The 19426-nt window shown below is 42.5% G+C and overlaps 1 protein-coding gene across 3 annotated transcripts in view; it reads right to left on the reverse strand.

The window, feature by feature from the left end:
- cabp1b (calcium binding protein 1b) overlaps nt 1–18832 on the reverse strand; it is a 19601-nt gene extending 769 nt beyond the window's left edge. Inside the window, exons 1-8 of one of the 3 annotated variants that reach the window (XM_037753688.1) lie at nt 17514–18832; nt 5058–5225; nt 4200–4230; nt 3956–4099; nt 3634–3743; nt 2929–3003; nt 2712–2784; nt 1–745 (exon numbers count right to left, since the gene is read on the reverse strand). The exon at nt 1–745 is cut by the window's left edge and continues 769 nt beyond it. In XM_037753688.1, the coding sequence (XP_037609616.1) occupies nt 720–745; nt 2712–2784; nt 2929–3003; nt 3634–3743; nt 3956–4099; nt 4200–4230; nt 5058–5225; nt 17514–18248 (1362 nt within the window). In that variant the 5' untranslated portion in view covers nt 18249–18832 and the 3' untranslated portion in view covers nt 1–719. Of the gene's footprint in view, nt 746–2711; nt 2785–2928; nt 3004–3633; nt 3744–3955; nt 4100–4199; nt 4231–5057; nt 5226–9854; nt 10734–17513 lie in introns of those variants that run through there. The other 2 variants (XM_037753691.1, XM_037753690.1) reach the window with 2 other exon arrangements.
- Between the last annotated feature and the right edge of the window lie 594 nt (nt 18833–19426).

Here is a 19426-nt window from a genome sequence, read left to right on the forward strand (position 1 = left end):
GCACACTGAAAATGACATATATATCACAGTAAGATAGGCATAATGTTATCAAAGTCTGAAGAACTGCATCAGTGCTACATTACACATCATTACAAAACAAATATTGGCTTGCCTTAACCAGGGTTGTCTTACAGGACATAATAAACCTACAGTATATGATGGAGAGAAACAACAGTATGCACAAAACACAAACGCACAGCTTTGACGGGATCACATGAAATATTTCCATATTGCCATATTACCTTTGTGCTTTAGAGAGGAATGTGCTGTATTGGTTTGGGTGTTTGCTGGCATACTGCTGTCTTTTTAATTGCTACATTTATCAACATAGTGTTTGAGCGCACTAACTCAAACATCCCTTTTACCCACTGAGTCAACAGCCACATCAGCATTAGAAATATTAGTACTAAAGGAAAATATGCTTTTTTTCAAAATATACTTTGTAAAAGTAATAAATGCAGCTGTTGGTTTTGTTTTCTGTTAAGAAACAGCAGCAGCATATAATAGATCAACAGTGTTGCTCATGGCTGTAGTCGTCAGCCTTTGTGCTTCAGCGTGGCAGTTTCAGGGCGGGGTTGATATGTTTTTTGTTTTCTTGGTCATCGACAGTTCAGAAGTTCAAGATCCATCGGTACTCTGTGCCGGTCTCTCTCCTCTTCCTCCCACATCAACAGTGACTCCATGTCGCGTTTTAACATGTCGACTCTCGTGTCAGGAACTCATCGAGACATCATCCGCACAAACTCTGGGGATTAAAGAAAAGGAGAAACTGTTTTACAAAGCTTTAGTTAAAAACAAAAAAATCTTCAATCAAATATATGATGCTGCATAACTGCTCCTTATATATAGGATATACATCATGCTAGAGGTATTGGTGGGTAGGTGGAGATGTAGGGTGGACTATCACCTAACCCCACTGATCTTACGGAGCAGTAGCAATAGATCAGAAATGTAGTAGCCGATTGTTAAATACAAGTTTCCAAAGGGATGTTTATGATAAGCAGAGATTTTGTGCTACTGGATGAGCATGACTTAAATCAAGTATTTATATTCAGTTCATTAAAGAGAGCTTAATTAACTCAGTAGAATCTAAACTGGGTTTTCAGGTCAGCTCAACCATCTCTCTCAACAACAAGAAAAAAGATTATTTATACAAAATTATAATCATAGACTGTATATAAGAAGTGAATGTAGTCAGTAGGTTTCTGGACTACCGTTTTGAAGCCTGGAGTTTGTCGTTTTGGCTGTTCGTCATCTTGTTTTTTTTGCAACCAGAAGTGACACGAGAGGGTGGAGCTAAGTACAACCAAATGCTAAATAAGACTATTTTTTGGCGACACAAAAAGTTCTAATTCAATTTCAGTAACTGAAATCACATTGTGAAAGGGTTAAAGTTCAAAGATGAAAACTCCCAAACCGGACAACGCCGTGGTAGCGACCTGTCAATCACGTTTACAATGTTTACTGAGGTAATAAATCAAGTGAGTAGTAGGGTCATTTTCTCACAGTTTTCTATACAATCAGACTTCTTTTTGCAACCAGAGGAGTCGCCCCCTGCTGGCTGTTAGAAAGAATGCATTGGCTTCACTTCTCAGACCCAGAGGTAGCCCACTGATAATAATCAGCTAGAGTAGCATAAACAGCATATTTTACATCATATTTTGTTTGCATGTTCAAAAATATGTTAGCTCGATAACAGTTATTGAAAGCTGCACTAATCAATATTTGTATAAACTGTATACAATGGACAAAATTATCTGCTCATCGTGACAAAACTACACTCGACTCTGCTGTTCCCCTTCAGCTCTACCGAGCATTTTGGTGTCTTTTAGCTCATTGTTTTGGTTTTACAGCTTGCAACTTTAAAGTGTTTTGGTTCGCTCTCACTGCTCTCATAGCATCGTTTTGTTTTCAGTGAAAAAGCTCTAAAAACCCAGCTATACGCTGCCTATAGCACAAAACAACAGTCAGACACAGTTAGCAACTAGCTGGTGTACACAGTGGAGCATTTGGCAGATATTTCCCTCAGGAGTTGGTTGGAGAGCAAAAACAGAGCTGAAATGAAAGTGAATATTGCACTAATAGTAGCTTAGAGCACATTTGTCAGGTGGACACTAACACAACCAAGGTCAAGGGCACAAACCTGCATAACAGAACACTACGAATGCCACACATCCAATCTCAAAAGTCACATTGATCAAGATCATGTTTACCCTGATCTACATGTATTCTCGCACCAAAAGAACACTTGTTTTTGATCAATCAAATGTTGCTTGGACATTATTGCTGACGGACTGCATGTAGAACGCAGTGAAAATGTGAAATACTATTGCTGTAAGTGTAGTTGTGCTACTGAGAACAGCAGCCCTTTCTGATGTTTTCATCCCTAACAGCCTGTATGCATCTTTTTCTCTGTGGGTAATCTATGAGGTGCCATAAGCCCTTGGTATGGAGATAATCTGACGGACAGGCAGACCTATTGCTTTCATCCCCTCACCTCACTATCAGCATGGCATTTGAATATAAGCACACATGTTGGGATTTTACTTTAAAATGTGTGTGTGTGTGTGTGTGTGTGTGTGTGTGTGTGTTTAAGAGATAGACAGAATGGTGGACATAGAAAGACGCCAACAGACAGAGGTATGGTGTAAGCGTGTTTGATTCCCAGGCTCTATAAAGCATGGTGTCACACACTGCGTAGGATTCTTCACCTTCAAAGTCTACATGCCCATCTCCGTTGAGGTCGATGTCTCGCAGGATGTCCTCCAGGTCTCTGTGTCCGACCTGAAAAAGTCAGGTTGTGGGGAAGGTGTGAGTGTCTGTTAGCACAAACTCAGCCAAGATACACGAGTAGACAAGATTCAGACAGACACCATGATTGATGTAGAGCTACAGAGAGGTGGACAGACTCTCCCAGCAGCTCTGTACCTGTTGTCCTAAAAGTTTTTTCATTGCTTCTCTAAGTTCTGCTGTGCTGATCTGACCATCGCCATTAGTGTCAAACTGAAAGAGAGAAAGAGAGACAAATGAATAAAACACAGTTAATAAGAATATTACAAAAACTCTCTTCTCACTTTTCTTACATATACAGTATCCCTAAGTTTGTACCAACCACTGTCAGCATCACTAAATTACCAAAACACTGGTTGAACATCCTTAAAGAGGACCTATTATACATCTGTGCTTTTTCCCGTTCCTTTATTGAGTTATATAGTTTTTTGTGCATGTAAAAGGTCTGCAAAGTGACAAAGGGAGTTACTCTCCCCCACAGAAACACTGCTCCTGAACTGCCTGAAACGCCTTGCTTGAAGTCCCGCCTTTTCTTCCTTAACGTGGTGATGTCACCATGTAACAAATTTGCATAATACCTGCCTATAGCAGCTAGTTTGGCACACCCTCAAACAAAGCTAGTTTGAATGGAGCTGGAGCGGAGTCCGAAGAGTTTGGTCCAGTTGACCAATCACAACAGAGTGGGCCAGCTGACCAATCAGAGCGGACTGGGCTACAAGTATGAACCTAAAAATAAGCATAATAGGTCCTCTTTAAGATTATTGTCACTTTTATCTGACATAAAGTCTTTTGGTAACCCTTTGTGATAAACTCTACCATCCATCCATCCATGTCTTTCCTCACCTCCTTGAACGCATCCCTCAGCTCTTTCACCCCGATCATGTCGGCCGTTTCAGCCAGAAGTTTGGGCCCCATGAGCTCAACAAAGTCCTCAAAGTCAACATGTCCTCCCACTGTTGGACAAGTTGAAAAGAGGCAGCCGGGTTAACCTTCAGGGTGTTCTCAGAGACAAAACATGACAAGACTTACTGCATTACTTGTACTCTATCTGATGAATAGTGATGCTGAAGCCTGGGCACTGTTTTTTAAAGTGGCTGTAAAAGTAGTTTGTCAGAAGAATGGGGGAAATAATTCATAGCACACATATACACACAGTTTTACTTACAGTTCATGTTGATCTGCTGGCTCAGTTCTATCAGCTCCATCTCTGTTGGCATGTAGCCCATAGTCCTCATGCAGTTCCCCAAGTCCTTACAGCCGATAAACCCATCTTTGTCTTTGTCGAACTCCCTGAATGCCTCGCGCAACTCTGAGAGCGAGGTAGACAGGGTGTCAATGTGAGAGACGTGTGGAAATTATTTGAGATTATTGTTACATTAGAGCTTTATTTTCCCTGAAATGTGACATACCATCCATTTCTTCGGGCCTCAACTCTCGGTCCTGTGAAGGATCACAGCGCAAAGTTAGGATCCAAACACTGCGGGTATTTTTAAAATCATGCCGCATTTCTCACACAATAAATAAGTAACTGCAGGTATGTGCCGCAGAGTGCCAAGAGTCTGCATGTTTCCTTCCAGCCAGAGAGGAAGAGCTTATCAGTGAGATCATCTCAAGAAAACATGCAGACTATTGGCACAAAAAATAGCACATTAGGTGTTAGGGTAGCAGTAAAATAGCGGAAACAGTATACAATATTAGATGGAGATGCAGAGACAGTTAGACAATAGAGACAGTTCCTTTATTTGCCGGTGCACTGAAGTAGAATGACTCAATCTCAACCCCTGCATCCATTATGAACAGCCATGTGAGAGCTTCATCAGAGGAGTCAGTAAAACAGCGGTCATCTACACTGAGGGTTTCAAAATCACTGTTTTCTTTAAAAACAAGACCTTGACGTGTGTTGTCACAGCTGGAAATAGATTGAGAGAGATAATATAAGGAGCATTTTGCCATCACCATAACCCGGCTTTAATACTTCTCCATCCTGCTAATGTCCACCCATTATTAGTAATGCAGTCTCATGCATAAATATACACACAGACACACACACCCTTGCAGTCAGCATTCTTCCTATCAAGAGGAAAGATTTCATATTCTAAAAACATCATCATCTCATTTCCACCGCGGTTATTGACATGCTGTGAGTGCTGCCATTACAGTGAGAGGTGATTACTACACACATTCATCATTTCTGTTATTGTGCATGTATTGTGTCGTGTGCTAATCTCTTGGCATGCATGCACTTGATATTGTCTGGACTTACGTACAGCCTGCCGATTCTCAGCGAAGCCCTTGCGTAGAAAGATGCACGCAGGCCCCAGCACGTTGTGCATGTTGGCTCCGTTCTGGGCCAGGGCCACTAGCGGCTCAAGATAGGCCCCCCCAGATCCCCCCTCCTCACAGGACTGCACTGCTTTGTAGTTCTTCTTTTGGTCCTGGAGCAGCATCGGGGGCGGGGGGGCCAGACATGGGAGCAAGGGGCAAAGACAGGGGTAGAGACCGTGACTCAGACTGTGGAAGCATGGAGTCAACAAGGAGCCAACAAGGAGGTGGAGGATGAAGGGGGTGACAGACATATGTATGGCAGTCATAGAGAGGCGTGGAGTCACGTCAGTCGTAGAGAGATGAGGAGTCAGGTCAGTCGTAGAGAGATGAGGAGTCAGGTCAGTCATAGAGAGATGAGGAGTCAGGTCAGTCGTAGAGAGGCGTGGAGTCAGGTCAGTCGTAGAGAGATGAGGAGTCAGGTCAGTCATAGAGAGATGTGGAGTCAGGTCAGTCATAGAGAGGTGAGGAGTCAGGTCAGTCATAGAGAGGTGAGGAGTCAGGTCAGTCATAGAGAGGTGTGAGGTCAGTCATAGAGAGATGTGGAGTCAGGTCAGTCATAGAGAGGTGAGGAGTCAGGTCAGTCGTAGAGAGGTGAGGAGTCAGGTCAGTCATAGAGAGGTGAGGAGTCAGGTCAGTCGTAGAGAGGTGAGGAGTCAGGTCAGTCGTAGAGATGTGGAGTCAGGTCAGTCATTGAGAGGTGTGAGGTCAGTCGTAGAGAGATGAGGAGTCAGGTCAGTCATAGAGAGGAGTCAGGTCAGTCATAGAGAGGTGAAGAGTCAAGTCAGTCATAGAGAGGAGTCAGGTCAGTCGTAGAGAGGTGAGGAGTCAGGTCATTCATAAAGAGGAGTCAGGTCAGTCATAGAGAGGTGAGGAGTCAGGTCAGTCATAGAGAGGAGTCAGGTCAGTCAGAGAGAGGTGAAGAGTCAGGTCAGTCATAGAAAGACATGGAGTCAGGTCAGTCATAGAGAGGCGTGGAGTCAGGTCAGTCATATAGAGGTGTGGAGTCAGGTGAGTCATGATGGAGGAGTCAGGTCAGTCGTAGAAAGATGAGGAGTCGGGACAGTCGTAGAGAGGAGTCAGGTCAGTCAGAGAGAGGTGAAGAGTCAGGTCAGTCATAGAAAGACGTGGAGTCAGGTCAGTCATAGAGAGGTGTGGAGTCAGGTGAGTCATGATGGAGGAGTCAGGTCAGTCGTAGAAAGATGAGGAGTCGGGACAGTCGTAGAGAGATGAGGAATCGGGTCAGTGTGAGGTGTGAGGTCAGTCATAGAGAGGCGAGAGGTCAGTCATAGAGAGGTGTGAGGTCAATCATAGAGAGGAGTCAGGTCAGTCATAGAGAGGCGCGAGGTCAATCATAGAGAGGTGTGGAGTCAGGTCAGTCAAAGAGAGGAGTGGAGTCAGGTGAGTCATGATGGAGTAAAGCTCCTCAGTCAGAGAGAAAAGGTTGTAATTTGTCATGACAAGCAGCTGATGCCATCCATGAATCTGTCCTGCAGGTCACAATCCTGCACAACAGCACACTACCAAGCCTCTGTATCATGTATCACAGATGATGACAATGGTGGAGTTTACACTGACAGCCTCACATAACTGCTCTTTAATCTTCAGCTGCAAATGTTCTTGCCTTAAAGGATAATTAAGATTTATTACAAAATGTGGACTGAGTTTTATACTTTCGACCATACTTTCTAACAGTTATGACAACATTTAGTCACTCATTGCTGAGATCTGGGAAGTAACCAGCATCACTAGAAAACAAAGTCAAAATTATTAACCTTTTAACAATCAACGGCGGGCCCGGCTGCTATTCTGTCTTTCATACTTAAAGGTTTAAAAAAAAAAAAAAAAGGTTAAAAATCGCAATATATCTTATTGCAATACTTAGCATATCGCAAATTGTTTAAAATCGCAATGAGATCGTATCGTGGGATCTCTGGTGATTCCCACCCCTAACAGATTAGCCAAAGTTATTTGGAAGAGAACATGAAAGAGTAAAATTATAACTCAAACTGTATGTTGTAAACATTAATCACAGTTTACAGACCAACTTCCTGGTTCAAATTCAACATAATTACCATAGTTGTGCGCATAAGTTTTCCTGTGCAATGAGCGAATATTACAACATTACAGGTGCACCCACTTGCAGTTTTATCTCCAAATGAAGTGGTTTAGATTATCTGACTGCTCTTGACTTTACAGTATTATCATAACTGATAGCAATGATGGTCAGAACTACAGAAATAAGACCCAAGTTGTAATAAATGTGAATAATCCTCTAATACCCAATTTGTCAGAGGTAAGAAACAACAGAGTCCACATAAGTACACATTTAACTGACAGCATTATGATTCTAACTAATGACATGAGGTATGAGGGAATTAACCCATTTGTGCTCAAAGACTATATTTAATATGATGAGAAAAAATGCCACAACATTTGTTCCCATTGGTCTAAAGTCTCGAAATTTGGTATGGGCAAACCTTGGGCAAGTATCTAACAGTACAACTTTGAAATATTTAGATCACATGAAAAATCAAACTTTTATTAATAGTCAATGTCAGGATTTCTAGAAAATTAGGAAAAATCCTAAAATTGTGTTTATTAAATGTTTTCCACATGAAATATCTTTTTACACCGTATATGTGTTACATATCTTTGATAGTCAACTTGTTATGAGTTCATAGATACCAAATACTTGATTGTGCTCCTTGTGGTTTCTAAGATGATGACATTTTCTTATCATACTATATCTAGTCTTTAGGCACTACTGTTTCTATTGCAAAAACAGCAGTCCCATGTGTCCAAATACTAGATATGCCAGTGGTATGATAAGAAAAACTCAAGCGATTTTGAAAATTTCATCTCATTTGTGCTTAAGCAAGCCAAGAGATCACTTCAACTAAAGGAAATTAAAAATTTCAGGTATACGGGCACAAATGGGTTAAAGGATTGATGACACAGTGTATTAATAATCAACACGACTCATGCTGGGATAGTTATTTCTGTTTTTGTTTTTTTTGTGTGTGCACATTACAGAATAATTGTGTTGTCCAGAAGACGAGGCGAAAGTTCAGCCAGCCATTTCATTATAATCACCCATTAGCCAACCAACCAGGGGGCAAACGTTGTCCTCACAGCAGTCCTCCCAATTACAGAGAGAGCGCTACAGGTTAATTAAAAACGGGCAATCGCTGCTCGCCAGTGGACAAAACAAGCTTCCTCTAAATAAAGCCAAATAAGGTCCAACCATTGCTCTGACTAATATCTGAATCAGAGAGAGCAGCTGCCTGATCTTAGGGCTTAAGGCAGAACACAAGAGACTATTAGAAAAATACTCTGTGACTATCTACTGCAGCAGCAACATCTCATCAAGCTTATAAAACAAGATGTCAGTCAAGTCTTCAATTACCGCCGTGTAACATCCAACTCAGTGGAAGAAAATGCAGCTAAAAGCGAGTGGAGTGGACTCACTGACACAGCGCATTACCAAGAGACCGTTTTTGCTGCTGCTTTAAATCTCACAGCTAGTACCCGTCTACAAATGCTTTTACAGTAAACATAAGACATCTACACGCAAACTTAATGAGTCATTAATATGCATGCATGCAAATATATATTATATTCTCTACAAATGACCTTCACGCTCCATCTGTTACCATGCCATCCTAATGCCACTTCATGTATTCCTACAGTCCCCTCCACAGGAACGGATGCCCACTGGGTAATCTGACCTAGTGATGCATGGAGCAAGGCTGTCTGTGGGTATATCGTGCCAGAAAAGTACTATGAAGCCACGCGCTTGCAGTTATATAACCAAAAAAAAAAGAAAACGCTGAAGTCAAGCAAGAACTTCTCGAGCACTCCAACCCATTTTGGCACAGATGGCATCAACAGTTGCTTGTCATATTGTGCTGCTTCCTCAAGGATGTGCAGCTGCTGATGTGAAGGGGAATCTATTTGTGGGAGCGTCTGCCTGCTGCACTGAGAGTCTATTCAAGCTGATACGATGAGGACAGCTGATGTAAGAGATGTATTGTACGAAACGAAGGTTTTTGAGCCTTTTCACGAAAACGGCTCTGAATTCGTCGTTCCTCAATTGCGCACGTGTGTTGTCGTCTAAAAAAGCCTCGATGAAAAGCTGGTACAGTTGAAAGAGCACACCTGTTTGCAACACTTCCACTGACTGGACACATCCCCGCAGGTGCAGGTTCAACAGGGTAGAAATCTTCCGCTGGCTGGTAAGGTGACTGACTCTAATGTTTGGTGACACGATTCCAAATTCACCGGCATCACCTCGGCCAACAGGTCGAGCACAAGCAGCACCAGCCAGCTCCTCTGACCCGTGTCTAAAAGGCTGAAATGGGTTTCCAGGGAATGCAACCGTGCACTAATGAGCACAGAGGGAACTTGCATCGAAAAAGAAGACATACGATAAGACGCAAATGTCATATTTGCACTGCTCTAAACTCATAAAGTACATGCAGAACTATAAATTCCTAACATTGACTGAAACTACAGCATGAGACACAAGCTTTATCATGAAAAACTTCCAAGTGCGTGGATTCCGGCAACACAAAACACAGGGAAACAGTTGAAGACAGTTAGTAGTCAGACAGTACACAGGGTTCAGTCAGCACAGGTCCAGTCAAAGTAGCCTTTGGTCAGGTGAGGGACACACCATGAGACAAACATGCACCAACACTCAGGGGATTACAGGCAGACCACAGCAGAGCGGACCTTACCTTCTTGGTGAAAATTTTAAGCGACTTTACAGAGTTGCCCATTGCAAAGAAAAATCCTCCTTGCTTTATGTTTTCTCCCTAACTGTGTTAGTGCGGCTGTACGTGAGTGTATGCATGTGTGTTTGCGTATGTTTCCGGGCATGCATGGGAATAGGAGTGATTAGGAAGGGGAAAGAGGGTTCAGTGGGTCATTGGCTAATATAAGAGGACATTTGGGGAAAGGCAGGGAGAGGAGCGGAGGTATCATAGGAGGTAGAGGTAGAAGACGTTAGAGGACGGGGAGGACCTAGAGGCAAAGGACGCCGGGAGGGACGAGGGGAGGGACACTGAAACAAAGGAGGAAAATATGTAAACAAGGACAAAGGACAGATCAGAACAACACAGAGATACGCGAGGCGGGAGAGGAAGCATGCATGTGATCAGAGCGAGATGCAAGCGCCAGGAGTAGAAAAAGCAAGATTGCTTATTCATTCCATCCTCTCCCCTACAGTGTCTTTCCTCCCTCCCCTCGACCCTCTCTCTCTCTCTCTCTCTCTCTCTCTCTCTCTCTCTCTCTCTCTCTCTCTCTCTCTCTCTGTCTGTCTCGCTGCCTCTCTCTCTATGTCCGTCCGTATGTCTCTCACCCTTTTTTTACCATCGCTCTCTCCCCTGCTCTCGCTCACTCCACACAGTTTTAAACCATCTATGCGAATGTGACAGAAGAAGCTCGTTCGGACAAGCATATTACCTTCCCCTGAGCGAGACGCTGGAGACACTAATCCAAACATGCACACACACACACACACACGCACACACACACACACACACACACACACACACACACACATACACACACACTCGATTAAACACACACTGATGTGGGGCTATGGAGCTAAAAATATAACGCACGCTCTCAGTTCACCCCCTACTCTCCCACATTTCTCCCCCACTCTTCCCCCAGCATCCATCCCCCTCTTTCTCTCTCTCACACACACCCACATATATAGAAGCATCGCAATGTCACGTTAAGCTTGAAGGGCACGGATTCAGATCAAAGCCAAAATGTGCAAGAAATAACACATGGATTGTGAACCACCAAGGATGCAAACACACACACACACACAGTCAGGCAAATAAATGCTCTCTCATCCACACACACATTTATTGTAAAGTACTATGACTGGGAAAGTGAGTGTCGCTAAAGATCAAACACCTCTAAAACCAGAGGTGAAAGGTAACAATATAAGGGGATTTTAAATTAATACTATTGTACTTTTTACTCCACTTCATTTATTTTACAGCTTTACAGATTTAGACTGTGTACATACAAAAAAATGTGATCAGCTTATAAAATATGATAAATTGTAATATCTTAAATGTACCAAATGGTATATAAAATGGTTAGAATTATCAGCATCTCGACCAGCTACAACCATATAATGGTACAATGACATCATACATGAAGTAAATAATGATACAAGACTCTTAATGAGTACTTTTATCTTAAGTACATTTTGCTGATAATACTTGTGAATTCAGCACTTTTGGAGTAGAGCTGCAATGATTAATTGATTGGATAACAACTATTAAATTAATCGAAACTATTTTTATAATCGATTGATCAGTTTGAGTAATTTCTTTAGAAAAAAAAAACGTTTTCTGAAAAACATAACCGACAGATTAAAGCTGCAGTGGGTAGAAATGGAGCAAATATGATTAAAAAAAGATAATTTTTTATAAAACGGTCACTATATCCTGACAGTACTGCATGAGACAGGTAATCTGAAAAAAATCATTTGCCTCTGTGTCCTCCGGTGTCCTCCGGTGTTGCAAGATTTCACAGACCGGTGGAAAACAACCAATCAGAACTGCACTGGAGCCTGGCGTCTCTGAGCAGCTGTCAATCACTCGCAAACTTTGATCAAACGGTCAAACTAGGCAGCGCTGATCAAATATGAATCACTATTCTGTTACTGTTATGCCTATATTTCACCTCAAATGTGCCTCTGTGTCCTCCGGTGCTCCCAATGTCATCTGCAAGATTTCTCAGACTGGAGGAAAACAACCAGTCAGAGCCGAGCTGTCCGTGTGTGCCGTCCAGCTGCCCTGTCTATGAGCCGGCTATCAGTCACTCACAAACTCTGACCAAAACTAGGCAATGCTGATAAAATCTGAGTCAATATTCTGTTACTGTAATGCCTATTTCTCGCCTCAAATGTTTTCAGAAACATCTCGTAGTGTACTGTTTAGCTGTAAAATGAGAATGTTTGTGACTCGGCTGGTATGTTGAAATCAGTTGAAGAAATACCAAGCACCGCCCACCAGCCGGAGCACAGCCAATAGGAACGCTCAATAGCAACGCTTTCTCTGAAATGATTGTCCAAAGTCTTCCATCACGGCATCACAGATTTTTTAAAGCCTGAAAACAGAGTCATGAGGAGGTGCATACGTGTCGTTTTCTCTCAGAACACTTGAATTACAATATGCTGAAAGGTTATTGTGGAATTTTTGCCCAATGATACCAAAAATATACTGCCTACTGCCACATTAATCGACAATGACAATAATCATTATAGTTGCGGCCCTATAATGGAGTATTTTTACATTAAAGATCCCATTCAGACTAAACATTCTCTGCTTTGAATAATAATTTCCACTCTCAGTGTGTGTGCACTGGAGGCTTCATGTTTCTACATCACACTTGCGTAAGTTGAACTGCGATTGTCTTCCAAACAAGCTGTGAAAATCCTGCTTGTACTCGTCCTCAGCAGAGAGAAACTTTCTCCCTTCAGGAGATGAATTTGAAAACAGCCTTCTAGTGTCAAACTCTGCACAGTGAAGGTCAAACATCCGATAAGCAAATCTCATGTTGGAGCCGAGGGGGACTTTAAAGGATCAGAGTGTCCAAAACCACAACACAGCAGCATTCAATCCTGAGGTATAACTTTACTAATAAGCATCCTTATTTCCCTCTCCTGTTCCACCTCGTCTAGTCTCTGCTATTTTTAATAAACACATTCACGCCGAAGCCGCTTCAGATCTCGCTCCCATTCAATATCCTTGCGCTGCTCTGCGGATGATTCAGCCAGCCTCTCACCGGAGGCTCATTGTGAACTTCAGAACACATCAGACGTCAGACACAGGAGCCGTCAGCTCTCATAATGTCAGACCGTAGTGTGCACGGGCATGAGATCCATTTCTCCCCTTTTCTCTCTCTTTCTCTCTCTCTCTGGCTGTATCCTTCTCACTCACTCACACTTTACATAACTACTTACACACTACATTTCACGAACATCTCAGGAGACAATTCATCTGAGGATCATTTGGGGACCGTTTTCCAGGAATCATACACAGAATGATTTTTTGCTAAATATTCACTGTACACACAATGCAAAGAAATCTACCTACACATACCAGACAGGAACCAAGAGGAAATACTAATAACTGCTTTTGCTTTTTAATGATTTTGAGGTCAAATATAGTCTGGTTTCATCCACTGCCATCAAGTGTGTTAAATGAGCTGAGAGATGTACTGTAGGAGGGGGAAGGAATACCAAGCTCTCATGCGTTCATCATCAACCTGACATCATTGTTCTTTTGCTATTATAAGGCCAACTTTTGCGTCTTCCTTTTTCTTTTGCAAAGTGGAATGACTGTGTAACCATGTCACAGTCTCTCCTCTAAGGCTGCTACTTCACAGCGTGTCCTGATGCAAAGACGAAGAGATAAACAGAGTGACCGTGAGATGTTTTTTGTGCGTGTTTTTCTGTCGTCATCAGAGGACGTCTAGGCGGTGAAAAAGCACACAATGCACACTTGCGTCATCTTCTTGTGCTCGGTTCTGAGACGTCACTGTTTTTATCCCACGGTTGATTAATTCACTCAGTTCAGAATAGCTAAAATCCTCAGCTTTCATGCAGATTATTCTGCTATTTCAGACGGCGCTAAATGTAAAATGAGCCTAGTTAAACGTCTAGTGCGTCAGCAGCGGGGAGAAAATATTGACATGTCTCATTTCAGTCAATTAAACCTCTGTTGTTTCTCCTCTGACTCATTTCTCATCCCTGATTTCCCCTCTTTCAGCCTGCATGAATATTTAGCATGGTCGCGCACGCGCTTGTGTTTAAAAATTGCAGCACGTGCAGTTGTGTGCGCTGGCTTTTATGCATTTCACTGCCCTAATCCTCATCTCAAAGAAGGGATTTAACCAAAGAGTGAATTTTTCTACCTCCTTCAGTGCCGGCACAGATACAAAAATATCCATGTGTGTCTAAAAATAGCCTGTTCTACTCTAGACTATACTGGAGGCATATGCTGCTGCTGCGGTGAATACAATGAGCTCTTTCCAGCTCCTTATTCTTCTCATTTTGTCGTTATGCATCTCTCTTTTCACTCCTCTAGACGGTTGCCAAGGTCAGCGTGACCCCGGCAGAGGAACGAAGGAGAAGAGGGAGAGAGGTTTTGTATAAGAGCGAAGAAAAAGAGGAAAGGGAACAGCAGACAGGAAACGTCAACGCCGGGCGAGGAAGTGAAGGGCTGATCTGTGTTTTGAGACCTTTTCCTCACATTGTCTCCAGAGCTGTCAGGTGGGAGCGAGGAAGTGAGAGTTGATGAGTGTTTGTCTTATGTAACATTCATCAGGTCTGCCAGCATTTTCTATTTTATTCTTCCTCCTCCTCCTCCTGATTTATCCAATTGCCTCGCTTCCTTCTCTTTCTTCCCCTTCTCCTGTCTCACTGATGTGACACAGTGGACTAATAATCCCTCTCACTCTTTGAATTCAGACCTATTAGTGGAAACGGTACGTGCTCCCTCTGCTGGCTCATACACATATTCTTTCATCTAAATTTAATTTGAATAGAAAAATCATCTCCTCCTCAATAATAAATCTCTCGGCAGTAGATAAAAGACCAACTCCGTGCCGCGCTTCCAGATTCCAAGCGACCGGGTTTTTTTTAGAACAAGGACACTGAAGGTCACAAAAGCCAAAAGATGTGGTGATTGTTTGAGTGTCTAAAAATAGAAACTGAATTTCTACTGGGACAAAAACACTGCTCATGCTCTGTCCTTGATCAAGGTGTAACCTGGATAGTTTAAACGCCTGAATGTGCAGAAATAATGAGCTGTTATATGGTGCATGCCTGCTTTAAATATATGAATTTTCATGTTAAAAAATATGCTTTATCTAATGAATCATTACATCACAACCTATCTGTAACTACCAAGCTGCAAAACACATTCAAGCAGCTAACATTTGCCCTTACTCTAACCCCCACACAAGCCTTTTCTTTTGTATTCATGATTCATCTTATGAATATTAAAGTGTGGGGTTTGGAGACGGCACATGACGGAAACCTGCTCTTTTATTCTCAAGTTTGCTCTGTCTGGTTAGTCAAAGAATTTGAATATTTTTTTACCAAGACAAACTAAAAAAAACACTCTGCCCTCCTCCTCCAGTTTCTCGTAATCAGGTCTCTTGATGGGCTATTTTTAGCTTCTTCCACTGGCAGCCAATGAGTTTTGTTGAGCTCGTATGCAGATCTTGATGTTACGTAAGAAAAATATGAAATGAAAGAATGTTGTAATGTGTAATATCTCACTCTGCCACATCTATAGGAGGAGCGTTAAAGGTGTGTTATTAAGACTGCGTGGTCACTAAAATGAAAAGGCTTGGTAAGATGCTATAACCTGTCTCTTACATCATTTTCTTTCTTTTCATTCACACACACACACACATCTTTCAGAAACCAATTTAGACTATTGACAGCTGATCTGACTTAACTTCACTGTGACATCACAGGAAACAATCTTGGTTGATTCAGTTACAAAACATACATTCATCATCGCTGTGTGGCTCAACTTTTTGATGTGATGTTTTTAATTAATGTGAGTTGATGAGTAATCAAAAAAACACCCAGAGCTGCAGTTACCAACATAACAACACTATAAAAAATGCTCAATGTTCCCCCAAAAACTCCAGGTTGGAAATATAAGAGATCATTCTTGATGGAAATGACTAAACATCTTCCATTTCCCACACACGTCAGCAGCTCTAGAGACTTTATATATATATATATAAGTATATATATATAGTACGCCACAGCATGGATTTCGCCTCACTGGAACTCCCTAAGACTGATTGAAGCTCTGGCCTGGATTGAGAGGAGTTATTTCTGGAACACATTAGCGTTCGGGGAGGTAATTGTCTCCTCTTGAGCTTTTTTTATCATTAACGCAGAGAGAAGGTTTTCAATGAAAACGAGAAAAAAGATGGGAGGGAATAGACAGCCTGCTGTACGGAGTCGAAGGAGAAGTGTTGATGTGTTAGTGAACAGGTGATGCAGGGAAGGAGAGATGCACCCTTTACTTGCTGATGACCCTCAATGTCCCTCAATGTGCATCAATATATAAATGGTTGTGTCCGTGTGTGTGCGTGTGTGTGTGTGTGTGTGTGTGTGTGTGTGTGTGACAAGCTCTCATCATTGAAAGGTTTTCCACACAGCGGGAAAGTTGATCCCCCTTCCGTTGCTCAGGTGACAAGCTCATGAAAGCGGCTGTATTCATATTGGGATGCATGACAGGCTGCAGCCCCCCCAGGCATGAAACTGATGGATACCAGATACATACAGGAGCCATGATTTGGACTGAATGCACGCATCCATTTTTAATCTGTTCAACTGGGGGGGTGACTGAAGGTCCGGTCACACATGACTTCAGCTTCACCTGCATGAACCTCCACTCGACTTTCACTTAGTTCAAAATATGGTCACATGATGTCGACTGAGAGTATAAGACACCAAGGTTAAAACACCTGCTCCTCTGGATTATTTTTGTCCTTTTAGAATTTATCCTCTCATTAATGGTAAATTAGCTCTCTTGTTTTTTGTTGTTTTTCCACCCCCTATATATGCCTCCAATTTCACCCACAGCCAGCTGGAGGGGGAATTGCTCCCATATGTTCCACATGTTAAGGATAAACTCTCCATAAAACCTTGTCTTCTAACATAAGAACTGATGTGGCCATAACGGTCTGGGTATCATCGGATAATCATCATTCAGCAGTCAAATTCTCAATTTTGATGCATTTATAGATGAAAAGTCAAGTCAATAATCCCGGTCAATGATAGATAAGTATAGTTGATCAGCATGTTTGCAAACCTTCAGACATCATAATCTAAAATGAATGATTAATCAGCCTGAGTTCACTTGAAAAACTGAAATCACTAACTTACTCTATTCTGTTTAGTGGTTTATGATGCTTTTCAATAATTTCTAGCCTATTTGGTATAATGTGTAATTTAGTTAATTGTTGTGACAACAACAATAACTGCATCAAAATTGAGAATTTGATGATACCCAGACCCATAACGCCCATTGAGGCAGTGTATGTGAAATAACTTGACTAAAAAAAAACATTTAAAACTAAAGTTAAGACACAATTCTCTATGCTTTAAAGGAAGATTTTGTGCCAGTTTCCACTAAATGCTCTGAGTCTTGATTCATGATGATGCTGCTGCTATTTATATATGTATTGCCCTTTCCATTGTGTTACATGACACCATAGTGAGCAATAGGACCACTGTTGTAAATTGCTCTTTTTGTTTGCATTTATTTCAACAAAACTTCTCTGCACAACTGTTTCAAAAAAGTTGAATCTCCTCTCCACCATGCCACCCTTACCTGCCCAAAGACTGACTTCACAATGGGATGCAGACTAGAGTCACGCTCAGACCCGGTTGCACCCTGCAGTCTCTTGGCTGCGCCTCGGCTGCTGGATGCGGGATGCTTGACAGGTGCGGTGCTGCTGGTGGTCGCAGGCGGGTCGGAGCTGAGGCTGGAGGATGATGACCCGGTGATGATGACTCTCTCCCGGGGCTCGAAGAAGAAAGCCGCGTCGTCTGTGGGCAGTTTTGGATGAGATGGAGTTAGAGAGCTCCTCCTGTCCTGCTGGTGGTGGTGGTGATGGTGGTGCTGATGCTGCGCTGCTGGAGGCAGCTCACCTCTAGAGGAGTCATGGTGATGATGATGGGAGTGTTTGGACCTGGTGCGCTCTTTCTGATGCCTACTCGCATGTCTCACATCCTCATCATCCAGGAGGAGGCTCGCCTGCCGGTGCTGATGAGAGTGGCTCTTCTGCAAAACCCGGTGATCACCTCGAGAGTCGGCGTGTCTCGGCTGGCAGAGAGGTCTCCGCGCACTCGTCTCGCAGTCCTCCGTCCAGCCCGCGTACTCCTCGCTGCCTCTAGCGCCGGTGGTGGGATGATGGGGATGATGGGGATGGTGCTGATGCTGAGCCGCCCGGTTGCTACGGTGATCCAGATGTGGACCGCTGCTCGAGTGCGTTGACCTGCGGTTGAGCCCTGAAGATCTCAGCAGAGAAGTAGTGGACTCGCTTTTGGGGATGGAGGAGCTCATCGTGTGCTTGACAGGCGGATAGTGGAGCTGCTGCTGCAGGCTGGAGGTCGAGTAAAGGAAAAAGAAGGCAGTCCTCCACCACGTGGAGGGTGTTGAGCATCAGCCAGTTGGAGTTGGACCCCCGCACTCTCTACTAATCCACATCCACGCGTAAAGAGTCCCTGGGGATGAAGTTGGAGCAGCAGCAGAAGCCACCTGATCGAGCGGTTTTGCAGTGACTGTGAAGTGAAGTGCAGCCTGATCTGGCAGCCAGGCGGTCAGTTGTGACGCTTCACAACTTTGGATGACAGTCACACACGCAGTCCACGCGCAAAGTTCATCAAGACCCCCACGTCACAAGACTATACAGATCATTATGCGCGTAATGAGCCGCTTGATTTAACATTCCCTTTTCTATTGTTTTAGCCCGACTGTGTGGGAGCCCCTGTGTTTGAGCCTCTGTTACTGAACATGTTTTTTTTTTTTAAAAAAAGCACAAACACTCTTAAATATTTCACCAGCATCAATAGATGATGTTAAAACAAACAGATGGATTCACTCCAAACTCAACAAGTGGCTTCATGCCATGTGGACAACAGAGGTCTTTTTCAAGCATCTCAGACTCAGAGAGTAGCCTATAACCTTGTGTCCTACAGATTTGTAGTGTAACTTAACATTTTCTTAAACTAAATACAATTTAAAGACCAATGACAAATGCAAGGCAATAAAAGTAAATGAATGAAAAGGTGAAAATTAAAGAGCAAACAAGGATTAAAAGGACAACAAACACACTTCAGCAGTTATAGGAGGTCTTCTGAGCTATGAATAGTAACATAAACAATTAACACTGAGGCATCATTTATTCATTAGGGCAGCAGCATCGGGAGAAAAAACAAGTGGATGTGATATACAAAAGAGAACTACAGTCTATATTAGGCTATAGAGTATAGACAATCTTCCTACTGTACATAGATAAACACATGTACAGATATACAGTATACATACATACATACATACATACATACAAACAAACATACAAACATACATACATATATACATACATACATACATACATACATACATACTTAATATATATATATAAAATTGTGATTAATTGCATGATTTCTATAGTTAATTGTGATTAATCACACATTTTTTTATCTGTTCAAAATGTACCTTAAAGGGAGATTTGTCAAGTA

This window comes from Sebastes umbrosus, chromosome 19 (assembly GCF_015220745.1).
Source record: "Sebastes umbrosus isolate fSebUmb1 chromosome 19, fSebUmb1.pri, whole genome shotgun sequence".
NCBI lineage: Eukaryota > Metazoa > Chordata > Actinopteri > Perciformes > Sebastidae > Sebastes > Sebastes umbrosus.